General features: G+C 52.2%; 2 protein-coding genes across 5 annotated transcripts; one reads left to right on the forward strand and one right to left on the reverse strand.

The window, feature by feature from the left end:
- Positions 1–4,109: 4,109 nt before the first annotated feature.
- STING1 (stimulator of interferon response cGAMP interactor 1) lies at positions 4,110–9,199 on the forward strand. 4 transcript variants are annotated; one of them, XM_082725586.1, is made up of 8 exons: positions 4,112–4,280; positions 4,677–4,704; positions 5,199–5,425; positions 5,560–5,743; positions 5,986–6,094; positions 6,956–7,194; positions 7,956–8,142; positions 8,687–9,199. In XM_082725586.1, exons 3-8 carry the CDS (start codon positions 5,199–5,201, stop codon positions 8,875–8,877), a joined length of 1,137 nt encoding a protein of 378 aa, XP_082581712.1. In that variant the 5' UTR covers positions 4,112–4,280; positions 4,677–4,704; the 3' UTR covers positions 8,878–9,199. The 4 variants fall into 4 exon arrangements, with proteins under 4 accessions (XP_082581713.1, XP_082581712.1, XP_082581710.1 ...); XM_082725584.1 differs by having other exon boundaries at positions 4,136–4,280; positions 4,595–4,704; XM_082725585.1 differs by having other exon boundaries at positions 4,139–4,280; positions 4,607–4,704.
- Positions 9,200–12,025: 2,826 nt separating this feature from the next.
- On the reverse strand, positions 12,026–14,215 carry SMIM33 (small integral membrane protein 33). Its single transcript, XM_082725611.1, has 2 exons — positions 14,086–14,215; positions 12,026–12,666 (listed from the first exon to the last, which is right to left on the reverse strand). Exons 1-2 carry the CDS (start codon positions 14,092–14,094, stop codon positions 12,280–12,282), a joined length of 396 nt encoding a protein of 131 aa, XP_082581737.1. The 5' UTR covers positions 14,095–14,215; the 3' UTR covers positions 12,026–12,279.
- Positions 14,216–14,627: the final 412 nt, after the last annotated feature.

Here is a 14,627-nt window from a genome sequence, read left to right on the forward strand (position 1 = left end):
CAGCTCAGGTCATGATCCCAGGGTCCTGGGCTGAGCCCCACATTGGGCTCTCTTCTCAGTGGGGAGCCTGCTTCCTCCTCTCTCTCTGCCTGCCTCTCTGCCTACTTGTGATCTCTGTCTGTCAAATAAATAAATAAATAAATAACATCTTTAAAAAAGAAAAAGATTGATTTATTTTAGAGAGAAAGAGTATGAGCGAGAGGGGCAGAGGGAGAAGGAGAGAGAATCTGAAACACACTCCACACTGAGCACAGAGCTCAAATCCACCTAATTTCATACCCCGAGATCACTACCAGAGCACAAAGACCAGGATGCTCAACTGACTTTGCCACCCAGGAATCCCTGAATTGGGCATTTTAAATATATGAATCGTATGGTTTTAGAAATTCTATCTCCATAAAGCTGTGAGCAAAACCCAACAACAACAACAAAAAGACCAACCAGATCTCTATCCAGGAGGCTGGATACCTCCTTCCAGGAGAACATGGTCCATTATTCACTCCCACGCTCCCTCCCCCAGTCATGCATTTCCAGCCCCTCTTTCTCTGTCACATCTACTTGGATATTGTCCTGTCCAAGAAAGGCCATGACACACTAATGGGCTCCATGATGGGGCAATGCAAGGAAGTAGCTGGCATCAGACTCATATCTGTGTCTGCTGGAGAGGTGACCTGAGCCCATTTTAGAGGCCAAGGTGATGGAAGCTGGCAACCCCAAGAGAAGGACTGTCAGTGCTGTTGCTGGTGGTGGGTCAAATGAGTAATCGCTGAGCATCTTGAGCAAGTCATGTCTACAAGTGCAGTGTTTCTTTTTATCCTCGTGACAGTCTGATATGATAAGATACTACCATCCCCACTACAACTGAGGCTCAATGAATGTAAAAAACTGGGCCAAGGTCACATAACTAGGAGACACAGACAGATTGGATCCCGGGAATACCATAGTTAACTGATCTTAACTAACTGAGCCACCCAGGCGTCCCCATAGTTAACTGATCTTAAAATCCGCCCCCCAAGTCCCTGTCCTAGCAGGATTTGGGGACCTTTACGCAAGAACATCAGGGGTTGTGTGGGCAAAGGGGCAGCTCTTCAGAGCCCAGAGTCCTCCCAACCCCACTCACATGCTATCCCAGGCCCTAAGTCCCCGGAATGAGTGTTTAGGGGTTTATTTCTCTCCCAGGGACACTGATGACAAGTTTCAGGGGAGACCTATGGCAGCTGTAACTGGGCTGGACATGGAAATGCTAGCGCCGGCCCAGACAAGCACTCAGGGGCTGTCTGGAGGGAAGAAGTCACTACTGGGAAGTGAGGGGGAGGCCCCGGGAGCAAGCCACCCCATGGAGCAGAGCAATCAAGCCCCAAAACCCTGGCCTGAAGGCAGCAGCCTGTGAGCTGGCAACCACCCTCACTCCCACCTCACCTCCTCCTGTGGCCCATGGTTTCCTCAAATGCCAAGGTGGTGTGTCTGGAAGAGCTTCGAGCTCCCTGTCTGTCAGTCCAGCTGGTCTGGACTTGGCTCTGAGGCCCTGGTCACAGACCCCGTCCCTCATCCCATTCCTATACCACAGACCCTGTTAGGGGTTGAATTATGTCCCCCAAAAAGATATGTTGAAGTCTTAGCCTCCCAGCACCTGTGAATGTGATCTTATTTGGAGATAGTGTCTTTGCAGGTTTAGTCAAGCTAAAATGAAGTCATTAGGGTGCAATCTGATCCAAGCACAATGGGTGTCCTCATTAGAAGAGGAAAAGCCCTGTGAAGACAGAGACGAAAAGCTGAGGAAGCTATGAGAGAGGCAGAGCTGCAAACCAACGATCACCTGGAGGTAGCGGAAGGTGGTGAGTAAATTTCTGTTTAATAAATTTATGTTGTTTTAAGCCACCACATTTCTAGGGCCTCCGTAGAGCAGCCCTAAGAATCTGATACAGAACCCCAACACACTCACACACTCCCCCACACCAGGCATTTCTCTGTTCCTCCACGGACCCAAATCCTTCCCACCCTTTTAAACACGTGATGCTCGGTCAAAATGTTCTTCACCCTCCCTCCTCCCCACCCCCTTGCCGTGCTCCTTCCAAACTCAGCTTAAATGGCATTTCTTCAGGAAAGTCTAGACGTGGGTATTCCAGGCTCCCCTCAGAACATCAACAGAAGTGCATTCTCTGAAGCCCTCGCCGTATCTGTAGTTAATGCCTGGTGCGGTTGCCCAATGCCCACAGCGCGGCGCGTGTCCTTATGTGGGTGTCATGACAACGGGGCCTGGCCTGTCATATTCAGCAGCAATCCTATCCCCTTGGCCCTGAGGCAGTGCTGGGATTTTTTTCTTTTCACAGCATACTCCAAGCATGAAACAAACAATACATGTTCAATCTTGGGAAAAGAAACCCAAGAGAACATATTGAGCAAACAGGGAAAAATATGCTACATTCATCTATATTCCCACGGCAGAGAGTAATCATTGTTGGCATTTTGACATACGTGCTTCCAGACCTTTTTTCATGCAAGATATATTTCTTAAAATGCGATTATACTGTCTTGTATGCTGCTCTTTTCCAGTGAGAAATGTGTAAAAAACATGTTTAAGAGTCAAGAGATACAGGGGTGCCTGGGTGGCTCAGTTGGTTGGGTGTTTGACTCTTGCTTTTGGTTTGGGTCATGATGTCAGAGTTGTGGGATTGAGCCTGGCATTGGGCTCTGCGCTGGGCAGGGAGTCTGCTGGAGATTCCCTCTCTCCTTCTCCCTCTGCCCCTCTTCACCCTAAAATAAACAAATCTTAAAAAATAAAAAAAAAAGAGACATTAATACAAAATTACCTCATCATTTTTGGTGGCTTTGCAACCTTCTACTATAAGATGCATCACAATTTAGTCAACAAGTCCTCATTGTTGGGCATTTGCATAACTTTCAGTTTTTCCTCTGGTGTAAACAATAATGCTACGGACATCTGAAAAATAGGCATTTTTTGTGTCCTTGTCTGATTATTTCTTTTTTTTAAGATTTTATTTATTTATTTGACAAAGAGAGAGAGCAGAGCAGGAGAGGGAGGAGCAGGGTCAATCACAGGACCTTGAGATCATGACCTGAGCTGAAGGCAGAGGCTTAACCAACTGAGCCACCCAGGTGCCTCTTGTCTGAGTATTTCCTGATGAAGGGTTCCTGGAAGTAGATTGCTAGATCTGTGATGACACATGTATTTTTTAAGGCTTCAGATGCATAGTCCCCATCTGGCCTCTAAAGCAGAGGAACTTCTATTTTAGGGGGGTGGGATGAAGGAAGGGATGGAGTAAAGAACACGTCTGGGGGAAATAATGACCAGTCAGAGCCACAGAGCAGGCAATGTCCCCTGGGGAGTAGGTCCTCCGTAGCCTAGCGGCCCTTGGCTACTTGGCACAGCTGGCTCTTGGGGCTGGGAGAACTCTGTTCAGGCCTTCTTTTGGGCACCTTTGATTTTCTTTGGTTTTAAAGCAGCTGAGCCCTTGCTTACCTCAGAGGGCCCCCTTGGGAGCCACTTGTGGGGAAGAGAAGATAGAGGGAATTCCCCCATTTAGAGGAAGTGATTTTTGCAAACAAGAGTTTTCAGAAGGCCTCCTTGTTCATGGGAGGCCCGTTGTCATCTGTGAGTGCATGTGTTGTCCACCTGGTTTCTGGTTGTGATGCGGTGAAGGGTCCAGGCAAAGACTCGCTGGCCTGGCCAGAATGAACAGCTGCAGCTCTGTGGGGGCCACCCCAATCCTACTCTCCAGGCCAGCCCTGTCCTCCGGTTAAATCAGCTTCTCAGTTTGCCAGAGACCAGCCAGAGATACTCCCGGCCACCGCAGGAGAATATATAGATGTGAAACTTGGACCTTTCACCCCCTCCCATGCAGTCAAGGCACAGAGCAAGCCATTTACCACCCTGAGCCTCAGACAGATCCCCCTGCAAAATGGGGAATAATTCTAGCTATCTTCCAGAGTGGCTCAGCAGATTAAGAAAAATACCATGTGTAACACTTAGCATCCTATCTGGAACATGGTAAACCCTTTATGATGATGATTGATGGTGAGGTTCCATGTGACTGTTTTTTTGGCTAGAATCACAGGGCTCTCTCTGAGAAGTCAGAGGCGTGGCTACTTCCCGTGGAAGCCAAAGCCCCACTCCCCTGCAGGCTCTCAGCTGCTGTGAAACCTTTTACCAGAAAGGCTGCTGTTACAGGAAATAACTTTCATTCTCCCTTCCTCCTTCCTGATATCACAGTCTCCAGAAAAAGAGGATCTGCGTCCAGACCAGAATCAAAATCAGGCAGGTTAGTATGGTGTAGTGTGTGTGCTGCATTCCTCTGAGAGTGTGTGGAGCCCTGTCTGGGCGCTGGAGAGTCTGTTTGATCGTGGGGTCTTGAGGTGGTCAGGGTTATGGCTGCAGGGGACGGTGAGGGGGAGCAAAGGGCAATGAACAAGGGCCTCCTCAAGCTTCCCTCTCCACATCAAGACTGGACTATGGCTCATCAGGGCCCTTCCTCCCTTCCTGGGGAGCAGGAAATACCGTCCTCTCCTGAGCTGTGGTCTGGTGAGACGGCCAGGGCTGCAGTGTTGTGGAAAAAGCTTTAGTTGTTTTTTAAAGTCCCATTTTCAGACTGTACCTAGAGAGTCTGCACTTGGTCGCTGGGAGTCATTGCCTTAGACCTCTCCCTGTCATCTTCCAGAAACAATCTGCAGTCTCCGAGGTGGAAGGTAAGTAGGACCAGGAGCAGCGGAGCATAGGCTCCAAGGCTGAGGCTCCCAGACACCCAGAGATGGGCAGCAGCCTTCCAACTGTCCTGCCTGCACTCCCAGACTGTGTGCCACGTTTGCTGACTAACGCCTTCCCTGGGGTGGATTCGGTGGAGAGGGAAGCGCAGGTTCCCAACAGTCTCTAGGTGGGTGGCATCTTACAGGACATTTTCAGGTCTGGGTCTGGGACAGTCACTGCTTTTTTTCTTCACTACACCTGTGGTCTTCCTGGGGTTGGGTAGGGTATTTATGTGTGGGTGCACCCACTTCTTCCCCTGCTTCTTTTCAACAAATCTCTCCGAGACAGGAGTGCTGGGATGCTCTAAGCCCAGCCTGTCCTCTAGAGGCATCTCCAACAACAGCCTCTGACCCCGGCTGGGCACAGGAGGAGAAAGCTGTCCCGCCATGGTAGGAGAGTGGGAGGATAACGGCCATGGGTTTCTTGGTACCCACAGATGTCCCATTCTAGCCTGCACCCATCCATCCCACGGCCTAGGGGGACCAGAGCCCGGAAGGCAGCCTTCGTTCTGTTGACTGTCTGCCTGGCAGCCCTTTGGGTTCTGGGAGAGCCACCAGAACACATTCTCCGATGGCTGGTGCTCCACCTGGCCTCCCTGCAGCTGGGACTGCTCTTCAAGGGGGTCTGTCATCTGACTGAGGAGATGTGCCACCTCCACTCCAGGTAACTCCATTACCCATAGCAATTTCCCACCCATCCCCCCCCCCCATCTTGCTCTCTTGACGCCCAGCCCTGCCCCTCCTTGAATCTCCCTGACTGAGCTGGGCAGCAGTCCAGAGTTTGCCTGTCCCCTGCAGGTACCAGGGCAGCTACTGGAGGGCTATGCGGGCTTGCCTGGGCTGCCCCATTCGTTGTGGGGCTCTGCTGCTGCTGTCCTGCTATTTCTATGGCTCCCTCCCAAACACAGCTGGCCTGCCCTTCACCTGGATGCTTGCCCTCCTGGGCCTCTCAGAGGCACTGAATATCCTCCTAGAGCTCCAGGTGAGACACAGAGGGAGGTGAAGGGTGTAGTCAAGTGGAGGGAGCAGCTAGTAGGTCCTACTCTGAGCTCAGCAGTGGGGATGGGACTAGTTTAGAGGTCGGTCCTTAGAGTAGAGTGTGTAATGTTCTGCAACAGTGGCAGAGAAGGGAGCAGGTTGGCAGCTGGTCGGGAAAACTTTTTGAGGAGGAGGAATCTGGTTATACTTCATGGAGGCTCCCCAGCCCCACCCTGCCGTCTACAGGGCCTAGCCCCGGCTGAGGTCTCTGCAGTCTGTGAGAAAAAGAACTTCAACGTGGCCCACGGGCTGGCATGGTCATATTACATTGGGTACCTGCGACTGATCTTGCCAGGTGAGCCATTCTCAACACTTCTATTTCCAGATCTTTAAGACAGACAATAAGACATAAAACCTGCCGTATTTTTCAAAGAATTTTTGTTCCTAAGGAATCATCTGATTCCCAAAGCAATTCTGTAGGCATGAAGGATGTTATTATGCCTGGTTTACAAGGAGGAATATGGCGCTTAGAGCCATTAAGTGATTTCTCTCAGGTTAAGCATGAGTTCTTCCAATGAATATTTACTGCATTGTCTGGGTGTGCATTTTCCCTTTTAATTCATACCCTGTGGACAAGGGATGATTATCATCCCTCTTGTAGAGATAAGACCATCGTGGCTCTACAAGGTGAAGTCACTTCTCCCAAGTCACACGGCTTAGTGAGCGGAGACAGGGTTTGAACCCAGGTCTGCCCAGAGCCTGGATCCTTGACCACTCTACTACGAGCCCATGTGTCATGTCTCATTTCTTCTGACTTGCTTGCCAAGAGCATGGCTCTCCCATAACTCATTGCTCTCTGCCCTTGTCACCAGGGCCTCTGCTAGGAAACAGGTCTGAAGCAAGTGGCCAGACCCTGTACACCTTGGAGTGCTGGGAATGTCACCTTCCAGGGCTCTTCCTGCCTCTCAGAGCCCTAAAAGCTGTAGTGGGAAGGAGCGGGGTGAGCAGAGACATCTGGACAAAGGACAACTGAAGGAGGAGAGGAGAAGGAGTGGGGGGAGGTTTCCCGAAGGCTCTGCCTTCCTGGCTCAGGCACAATGCAAGTGGACTGGACCCGTGGTTCTCTTGCACTCACACATTGAGGGAACCAATGAATTGGGTCTCTGCCCTGGGTGACAGGGCTGTAGGAATGACTTCTTGGGCCTTTCCACCCCAGGGCTCCCAGCCCGGATACGCATGTACAATCTACAGCACGCCAACATGCTCCGGGGCTTGGGGAGCCATCGACTACACATCCTCTTCCCTCTGGACTGTGGGGTTCCTGACGACTTGAGTGTGGCCGACCCCAACATTCGCTTCCTATATGAGCTGCCGAAGCAAAGTGTTGACCGTGCTGGCATCAAGGGCCGGGTTTACACCAACAGTGTCTATGAGCTTCTGGAAAATGGGCAACCGGTGAGTGTTCAGGGAGAAGGGTGCTGCTAATGAGAAATCCAGCCCAGAGCACCAGAATTCTGACCCTGGGCCAAGCACTGATACAAATCCATTGCCCTCCTCTGAGCCTTCATTTCCCAAGTTGGTCCCAGGGCTGGGCAGGATTTGGATCTGAAGGACGATAGCAACCAATAACAGTAATCGAGCCCTTAGCGCATACCAGATGCCAGTCATCTGACCGCCTCAGCTAACCCTCGCTACCACCTGTGGGGTGAGGACTGTTATGAGCCCTACCTCACACATGCGGAAACCGAGACTCAAAGAACCAGCAAGAAACAGGATGATTTCAACCTGACAAACCACGTACTTGACCATAAAGTTGCCCTAAACGAAGGTGTGAGAATGTATGTAAGATCTCAGATAGGTTGGAGGAAGCCCAGACCAAGCTTGAACCCAGAGTCCAGCCCCTACATTTGATTTGAGGGAACCAATGAATTGGGTCTCTGCCCTGGGTGACAGGGCAGAGCCGCGGACAGCAGAGTGACTCCGTGAGCCTTGCGCCAGGATGGAGAAGGAGGATCTGTGGAGGGTAAATTTAGCACAGTCGTGGTCCTGATTTTAGGAGCAAAGGCCGCCAGACTCCATGGATCCCATCAGGGCTGCCTCCTCCCAGAACTCCATCTCTCCAGGCGGAGGGAGTGGGGCCCCAGCAGTGGCACCAGGGTCCAGAGTCTGTCTGTCTGGGCCCTGTTTGAGTCTTGCCCCCATCTCACCTCTTCTAGGTGGGCATCTGTGTCCTGGAGTATGCCACCCCCTTGCAGACCCTTTTCGCCATGTCACAGGATGGCCGAGCTGGCTTTAGCCGGGAGGATCGGCTTGAGCAGGCCAAACTCTTCTGCCGGATACTTGAAGACATCCTGGCAGATGCCCCTGAATCACAGAACAACTGCCGCCTTATCGTCTACCAGGGTGAGGGCTTGATAGGCTACCAGGTGGGAAGAGAAGAGGTGTCCTGAGGGGTTAGAAGTAGCTAGAGTGGCACCATGCCCTGGGTCTTCCCAAGCAGTCAAGGCATCCAAGCCTGGCTCCTTCCTGCCCGGGGAAAGGTCCTACCTCTCCACTTAGGGCACTCAGTTGCTTTCTGAGTATCTGGCTACGGGTCCTGGGTGGAGTGTGAAGAGATGGGCTCCAGGAGCCCCTGACATCATCTAGGAATGCTAGAAGAAGCAGAAGAGCCCCAGCCCCAGGACACAGAGATCAGGGCTACTGGTCTCTGCTCTCTCTGAGCCCCATTTCTAGGATTGGGAAGGTGGAATTCTGTTATCTCTAAAACCACTTCTAGCCCCAGAATTCCAGGGAACACTAGCCCCAGGGCCAGGGGTGGGAAAGAACACAGAGGTGAGGGAGAGGAAGGGTTGGAGGATCTGCCCCCGAAAGCCTCAGGGCATGTTCAAGTGAGAACAGGAGAGGTCCTCTCCACACTCCTCACCCACCTTCCCCATCCTTGTTCCAGAACCTGCAGAGGGAAGCAGCTTCTCCCTGTCACAGGAGATTCTCCGGCACTTGCGGCAGGAGGAAAAGGAGGTCACTATGGGTGGCCCGGACACCTCGATTGCACCCAATTCCTCCACGCTGTCCCAGGAGCCCAAGCTCCTCATCAGTGGCTTGGAACAGCCTCTCCCACTCCGCACGGATTTATTCTGATGCTCAGGGTCCACTGGCCTGAAATCCCAGTGCTCCCCAAGACTCTGGATCCCCGAGACTGTGGATTGAAGGGCTCTCTTTAGCAGCTGAATGCCCAGCAGAACCACTTCCTCCCACAGGGAGCCTCTCAGAGAAGATCCCTGAACTTAACATTTCAAGACGAATCCTATGACTTTGGGCAAGTTGTTTTACCTCTCTGAACCTCAGTGTCCTCATCTGTGAAATGGGATTATAATCACTGTCCTACCTATCTTGCAGGGTTGTTGTGAGGATTATGATTGTATGGAACATTTTTGTAACTCTAAATGCCAGATAAATTTAAGTGATGTGTCAGGTGTCTTTCATTGGACCTCCAGACTGACTCTCTAGCCCTCTCTCCCTCCTCTGTCCTGGGATGGCATCAACAGGCTCCCTTGCTCTCTGAATTCTGGTCATGTTCAGTCCATGGGAAGCCCCAGTAGGAGAACAGAGGGAAAGGGAGGGGGCGAAGTTGGGGTAGTTATTCTCCCAGATTCCTCCCTGTAGCACCAAGGGCTCTCTGCATCTCTAACCTAAAGCCATGCTTCTGCCGCGCTCTCGGTAACCCTGTCTCTCCCCAGGTTCCATTATCTGCCCCTTCCCCGTGCTGCTCAGACCTAGCGATGGTCCTGGCTTCCTGCTAACGTCCCTTCTGGAGCACTCAATCTTCACTTATAGTCTCCTTATACCTGCCCTTTCTGAACAGCCCCCTTTCTTTAAAAAAAAAAAAAATTGTTTTCTTTAGAGAGTACATACAAGGGTGTACAGGGGGAGGGGGGGAGGGGCAGAAGGAGACAGCAAGAGAGATTCTCAAGGAGCTCCACGCCCAGCACGGAACCTGATGTGGGGCTCAATCTCACAACACTAGGATCATGACCTGAGCTGAAATCAAGAGTCAGACGCTCAACCGACCAGACACCCGTAAACAGCCCCCTTTTCAGCACTCCTCAGGTGACCTATCTGAGTGTGCCATCTTTCTCCGGCTGGACTCTGACTCACACAAGCAATCTGAAATGTCCAAATCCACTTGCACAGACGTGCTTCCACTTCCTTAGACCCCCTAGACCCCTCCTTATTCTCGGACAGGGCAGTGTGGTGGTGGGCATGCATTCACTGCGGACGGAGCCCAGGAGTCAGGCTGGGGGCAGAGAGTGTAGCATGCCCCATGGGCCTTTGTCTCTAGTGAGAGGCTGGGGAATACGGAGCGGCCTGAGCAGGCACACCGATGGCATGAAGGGCACACAGCCACATCCGGGGCAAGGGGCTACTCGAAGGACCAGGGGCCACTGGATGAATGTGCCCGGATGATAGAGCCTGCAAACGGATAAGGGGGAAAGGGAGAAGAGGGTTTGTGTGAGGAGATAGGATATACTCTGGGAAACCTCGGACAATACACCCAGGCATCTGCTGTGTCTTATGCCATGCCATCACTGTTAGAACCGAGCCATTACAATGCTGTAGTGGTAAACCTCCCCTATCAGGGAGGGCAGGCATCCCATTTCCACCAGCTCCTTCTGTTTTACCCACGACTTGTTCCCTACCTCCCACTCTGGTTTGATTTTGTTTCACTTTGTTTTAAAATTTTTTAAGTAACCTCCATACCCAACATGTGTCTAGACTCACAACCCCGAGATCAAGAGTTGGACGCTCTATTGACTGAGCTAGCTAGGCGCCCCTCACCTCTGTTTTTTCTTTTTTTTTTTTTTTTTTATCACAAATGCTCAGCACAAATTTCTGCGTACAGCATCATTGTGGAGATGGGCTCAACAGACAGACACACATTTGCCATAAGGAACCAACTGCTCCCAAGGATTCCAGAGCCTAAGGAGGAAAGGAGGACACAATCTCTTCTTCCCAACTGTCCCAGCCATCCTGCCCCCAAGGCCCGAGGCTCCTCCAACCTTACATCAATCATTCCTGTGCCTAGAAACCAGGGGAGAATCAAGGGCTTTTCCAAAATGACCTGCCTCCACCCATCTAGCCCCCCAACTTGGTGCTTAGGCTGGAGAGTCTGACAGTTCAGGTTCAAATCCTGACTTCACCACTTGGCACCTGTGTCCACCTGGGGATCTGGATATCCTCCACTGTAACACTGGGAGAACAGGGGCTCTTTCTCCCAAAATTGTTATGCGGAGTGAACGCTAGGCTATCCACAGGTCCACGGGTGAGTCAGGTGCCCAGTGTACAGCTGGACCACAAAGGAGGCAGGCCAGTCCTCAGTGCACATTACGATCTCCACCTCTGTTCCTCTGCATTGTCTGCCATCCTCACCTTCCTGACGGCCAGGGTCTCACCAAGGCCAGTACCAGGGTGCATCTGCTGTCCTCAGGCATTCCCCAGTGTAGAGAACCCAGATGCCCCTCCATAAACGCCTATCTGCATGTTTTCAATCGCACAACACTGAGGTACAGTTGGGTCAGGGACAGGGTGCCTTTTGGAGAGGCACCTAGAGGCTCAGCACTGCCTTCCCACATCTTATCAACCTCCACACCCACCATCCCCCCGCAAATCCCTCTCCTCACTCCTTCTTTCCCTTAGACAAGCAGCATGGAGCTCCTTTTCCTTTCTTGTGTTCCCACCAGCTGGAAGGTTCTGGATTTGGGACACGTCATGGATAAGTTTTAGTCTGCTTCCAACTGGCCCATACACACAAAAAGGGACAGGTAAAGAGAGCCCCTGAATTCCCTCCATCCCTTCCTAGGAAGCCAAGAAAAAGTCTTGCCCCAACATAGTAGGAGGCATTCAAAAGCCATGTAGGGAGATATAATGGGTGCTTGGGGCCTTGGAAGTTGTTGAGGAGGGTTAGGCCCCAGGAGCCAAACGGTTATCTTCTGATCAGTGAAGGGCAACAGATTTTCCTTCTTTTCCTGAGTACCAAAGAAGGCATACCTCTAGGTTCTTTGCCTCAGCTCTCCCTGACTAGCCCTCACAGGACCTGGGGGTCCTGGGGGCAGGACCTCTACAGCGAGACTCTGAGATTCCCCGCACAGGGGTGGGATGGTTGGGGGAATCTTGCAAGCTGGACTCATGCTGACACCAAAAGCAAAGGAGATTAGGGATGAGAGGAGGAGGTACAAATTTGGTAAAGGAGGGTCAAGGATCTGATGGTTCCCGAAAAGCAGGGAGTAGCTTTGTGAGGGCAGCTTTGGGCCCTGGTAATGCTCACAGGAGCATGTTTCCAGGCAAAGCCCTCAAGCTTCTTTTATTTCTCCTGTCCGCATCAGCACTTTCTCTATAAATATTCCGCCGAGAGAGCAGCTCCAGCTGAGTCCATGTGTGCATTTCCAAAGCTCTGATGTCCAGACCCCAAGTTGCTTTTGCCCTAATTCTCTGTCCAGTTTCTTGTTGTGAGCCAGGTCAGTCCAAATTTTCAAAGTGTCCCTCCTACAGACATGTGACTTCATCAACGCTGAGCCTAGGCCCATCTGGCACAGGGCAGGAGCCAGGGACAGGAGGTTCCTGCCAGGTGTCTCCATGAGCATCCTGGTGGCCCAGCACTCGCCAGTGGATGAGGTAGATGCCGCCTTCCGTTTTTGGGGCTGGTGGCTCTGCGGGGAGAGTGGCACGGCCCTGGTGTAGTCTTGGCCCAAAGTGGACTGCCACCACAATACAGACAGCCAGCAGGACAAAAGCAGCAACAATGATGGTGAGCAGGGGTAGCCCATCCCCTCTCGGTGGTTCCCAGGTCCCACCTGGCACCTCTGGGAGTTGCCTTTGGGGCTCCTGCCCTGAGCCGTTCACAGCTGCAGAAGGCCAGGGACGTTGGCCAGCCTGGTAGGGGAGTGGCAGAGAGAAAAAGGGAGATATGGGCCTGTACACACGGAAAAAGAGCCAAATGGAAAGACAGACACCCAAAGGGAACTGAGAGACAGAGAGCATTAGGGAGAGAGAAACACAGACAAAGAAAGGGAGTGAAGACATGGAGAGACAAGGAAACATACAGATAAACACATGCATAGCAATAAACCCCACAACTCCCCCCACAAAAAAAACCCACATGTAGGAAGAGAGAGAATCAAAGAAAAATACAGGTGCGTGGTGAGGGGGATACAGAGAGAAAGAGGAAAACACAAAGCCAAGAAGATAAAGACAGACAGATAAAGAACCAGGAATGAAATAGATGTAGAGAGACAGAGAAAGAGAATAGGGAGACAAAGTCATTCAGAAAGGGATGGAGAGGGCTTCCTTACAGTCTGGCATGCAGAGTGTGGCCCCCCACATCCGTCCCCTCCCACTGATCTGTCTATCCAGGCCTCCAGTAAAATTCCAATAGGTTATATGTCCTAGGTCAGGAATCTGAGCCCACGAGGGGCTGCTGTCCCATGGCCCGGCCTGTGGGCAGTGAGCAGCCGGTCTTCAAGTCCTGGGAGAAGAAAGTCATTGTGTTGAGCATCTTAGGTTTCCACCACCCTCAACTCACACAGAAGGCAGAGAGGTGGAACCTTGGGGGAGGGAGAAAGGAAAATGAGGCAGGAACCCCCAAAGCTGGGGGTGAAGCAAAGGGGATACCTCATCCCATAATATAGGATCTTCTTAGGGGTCTCAGGTCTGGACCTGGAAGGGAGGGGATGCCCAGTGTGGATTCCTGGCTGCATTGAGGAGAGCCCTGCATTGAGGAGAGCCTCTGCCCCTCTCAAGGTCCCAGCCAGAAGCTGGGGGTAATGTCTGTCTGTCTCGGCTCTGCTAACTGTTGAGTAGAGGTGGGCTGGATTACCATGAAGATAGCAAATCTCCCAACGATAAATACCAGAGCCAGCTGATGAAGTTACCACAGGCTCAAGAAAACTTCTCTCCCTAGCCCCCCTCCCTGTCCCCCCTGGACCATCAGGGCCCCCCCCCCCAACATGGGGGTGGAGCCTCTCCCCTAAACTTGGAGCCATCAGCCTGGCCCTCCCCCAAGAGAGGGCAATTGGGGTCCAGGGAAGGCTATCGAGAACACTCTCTCTTTAGTTTCTCTGTCACACCATCATCCTCAACACTGTCCCTTTGCATGTAGGAAGCCCAATACCAACCCAGTTAAAAGTCTGAGGCTATCTGGGGTCCAGGCCACAGAGCTCCCTGCACAGGGGAGGGAGGGGGAAAGCAGCTCCGGATGTACAGGGGAAAAAGGGAAGTTCAGGCTGGGGAAAGGGCTGGGGTCCCTGCAGGGAGACGGGCAGCTTAGCTGGAGGGGTTGAGCCCAAAGTCTACCTGGTGCATTGTCCGCCTGATGCAAGGCTCCCCGGGGACTGGCGGCCAGCCCTGCGAAGAAGAGCCTGCTGCCCCAGCTTGTCCCCTACCCGGAGCTGCCACGTCTTTGGGTCGCACACACCCTCTGCACACATACTCCCGCACTTTCACTTCCGCGAATACTGGGACTCCCCAGGGCCCAGCCCTTCCTTAACTGTGATCTGACCTTGATCTTGGCACCTCCTTTCATGCTCCCTGCTAGCTTTAGCAGCCTGGGTCTGCCTGCCCACCCCTCCTCCAGCAGGTCCCGGACACCTTGCCAACACCCCCACCCCATCCTGCTCCCCACGGTGACATCCCCCTCCCCATCTCGACTAATTTCCTGACAATACTGTTTCTTCGAATTTTTTTTAAATTTTATTTATTTGTCAGAGAGAGAGAGAGAGAAGAGAGAGCGAGCACAGGCAGACAGAATGGCAGGCAGAGGCAGAGGGAGAAGCAGGCTCCCTGCAGAGCATGGAGCCTGAGGATCATGACCTGAGCCGAAGGCAGCTGCTTAACCA

This window comes from Mustela nivalis (genome assembly GCF_964662115.1).
Source record: "Mustela nivalis genome assembly, chromosome: 3".
Classification (NCBI taxonomy): domain Eukaryota; kingdom Metazoa; phylum Chordata; class Mammalia; order Carnivora; family Mustelidae; genus Mustela; species Mustela nivalis.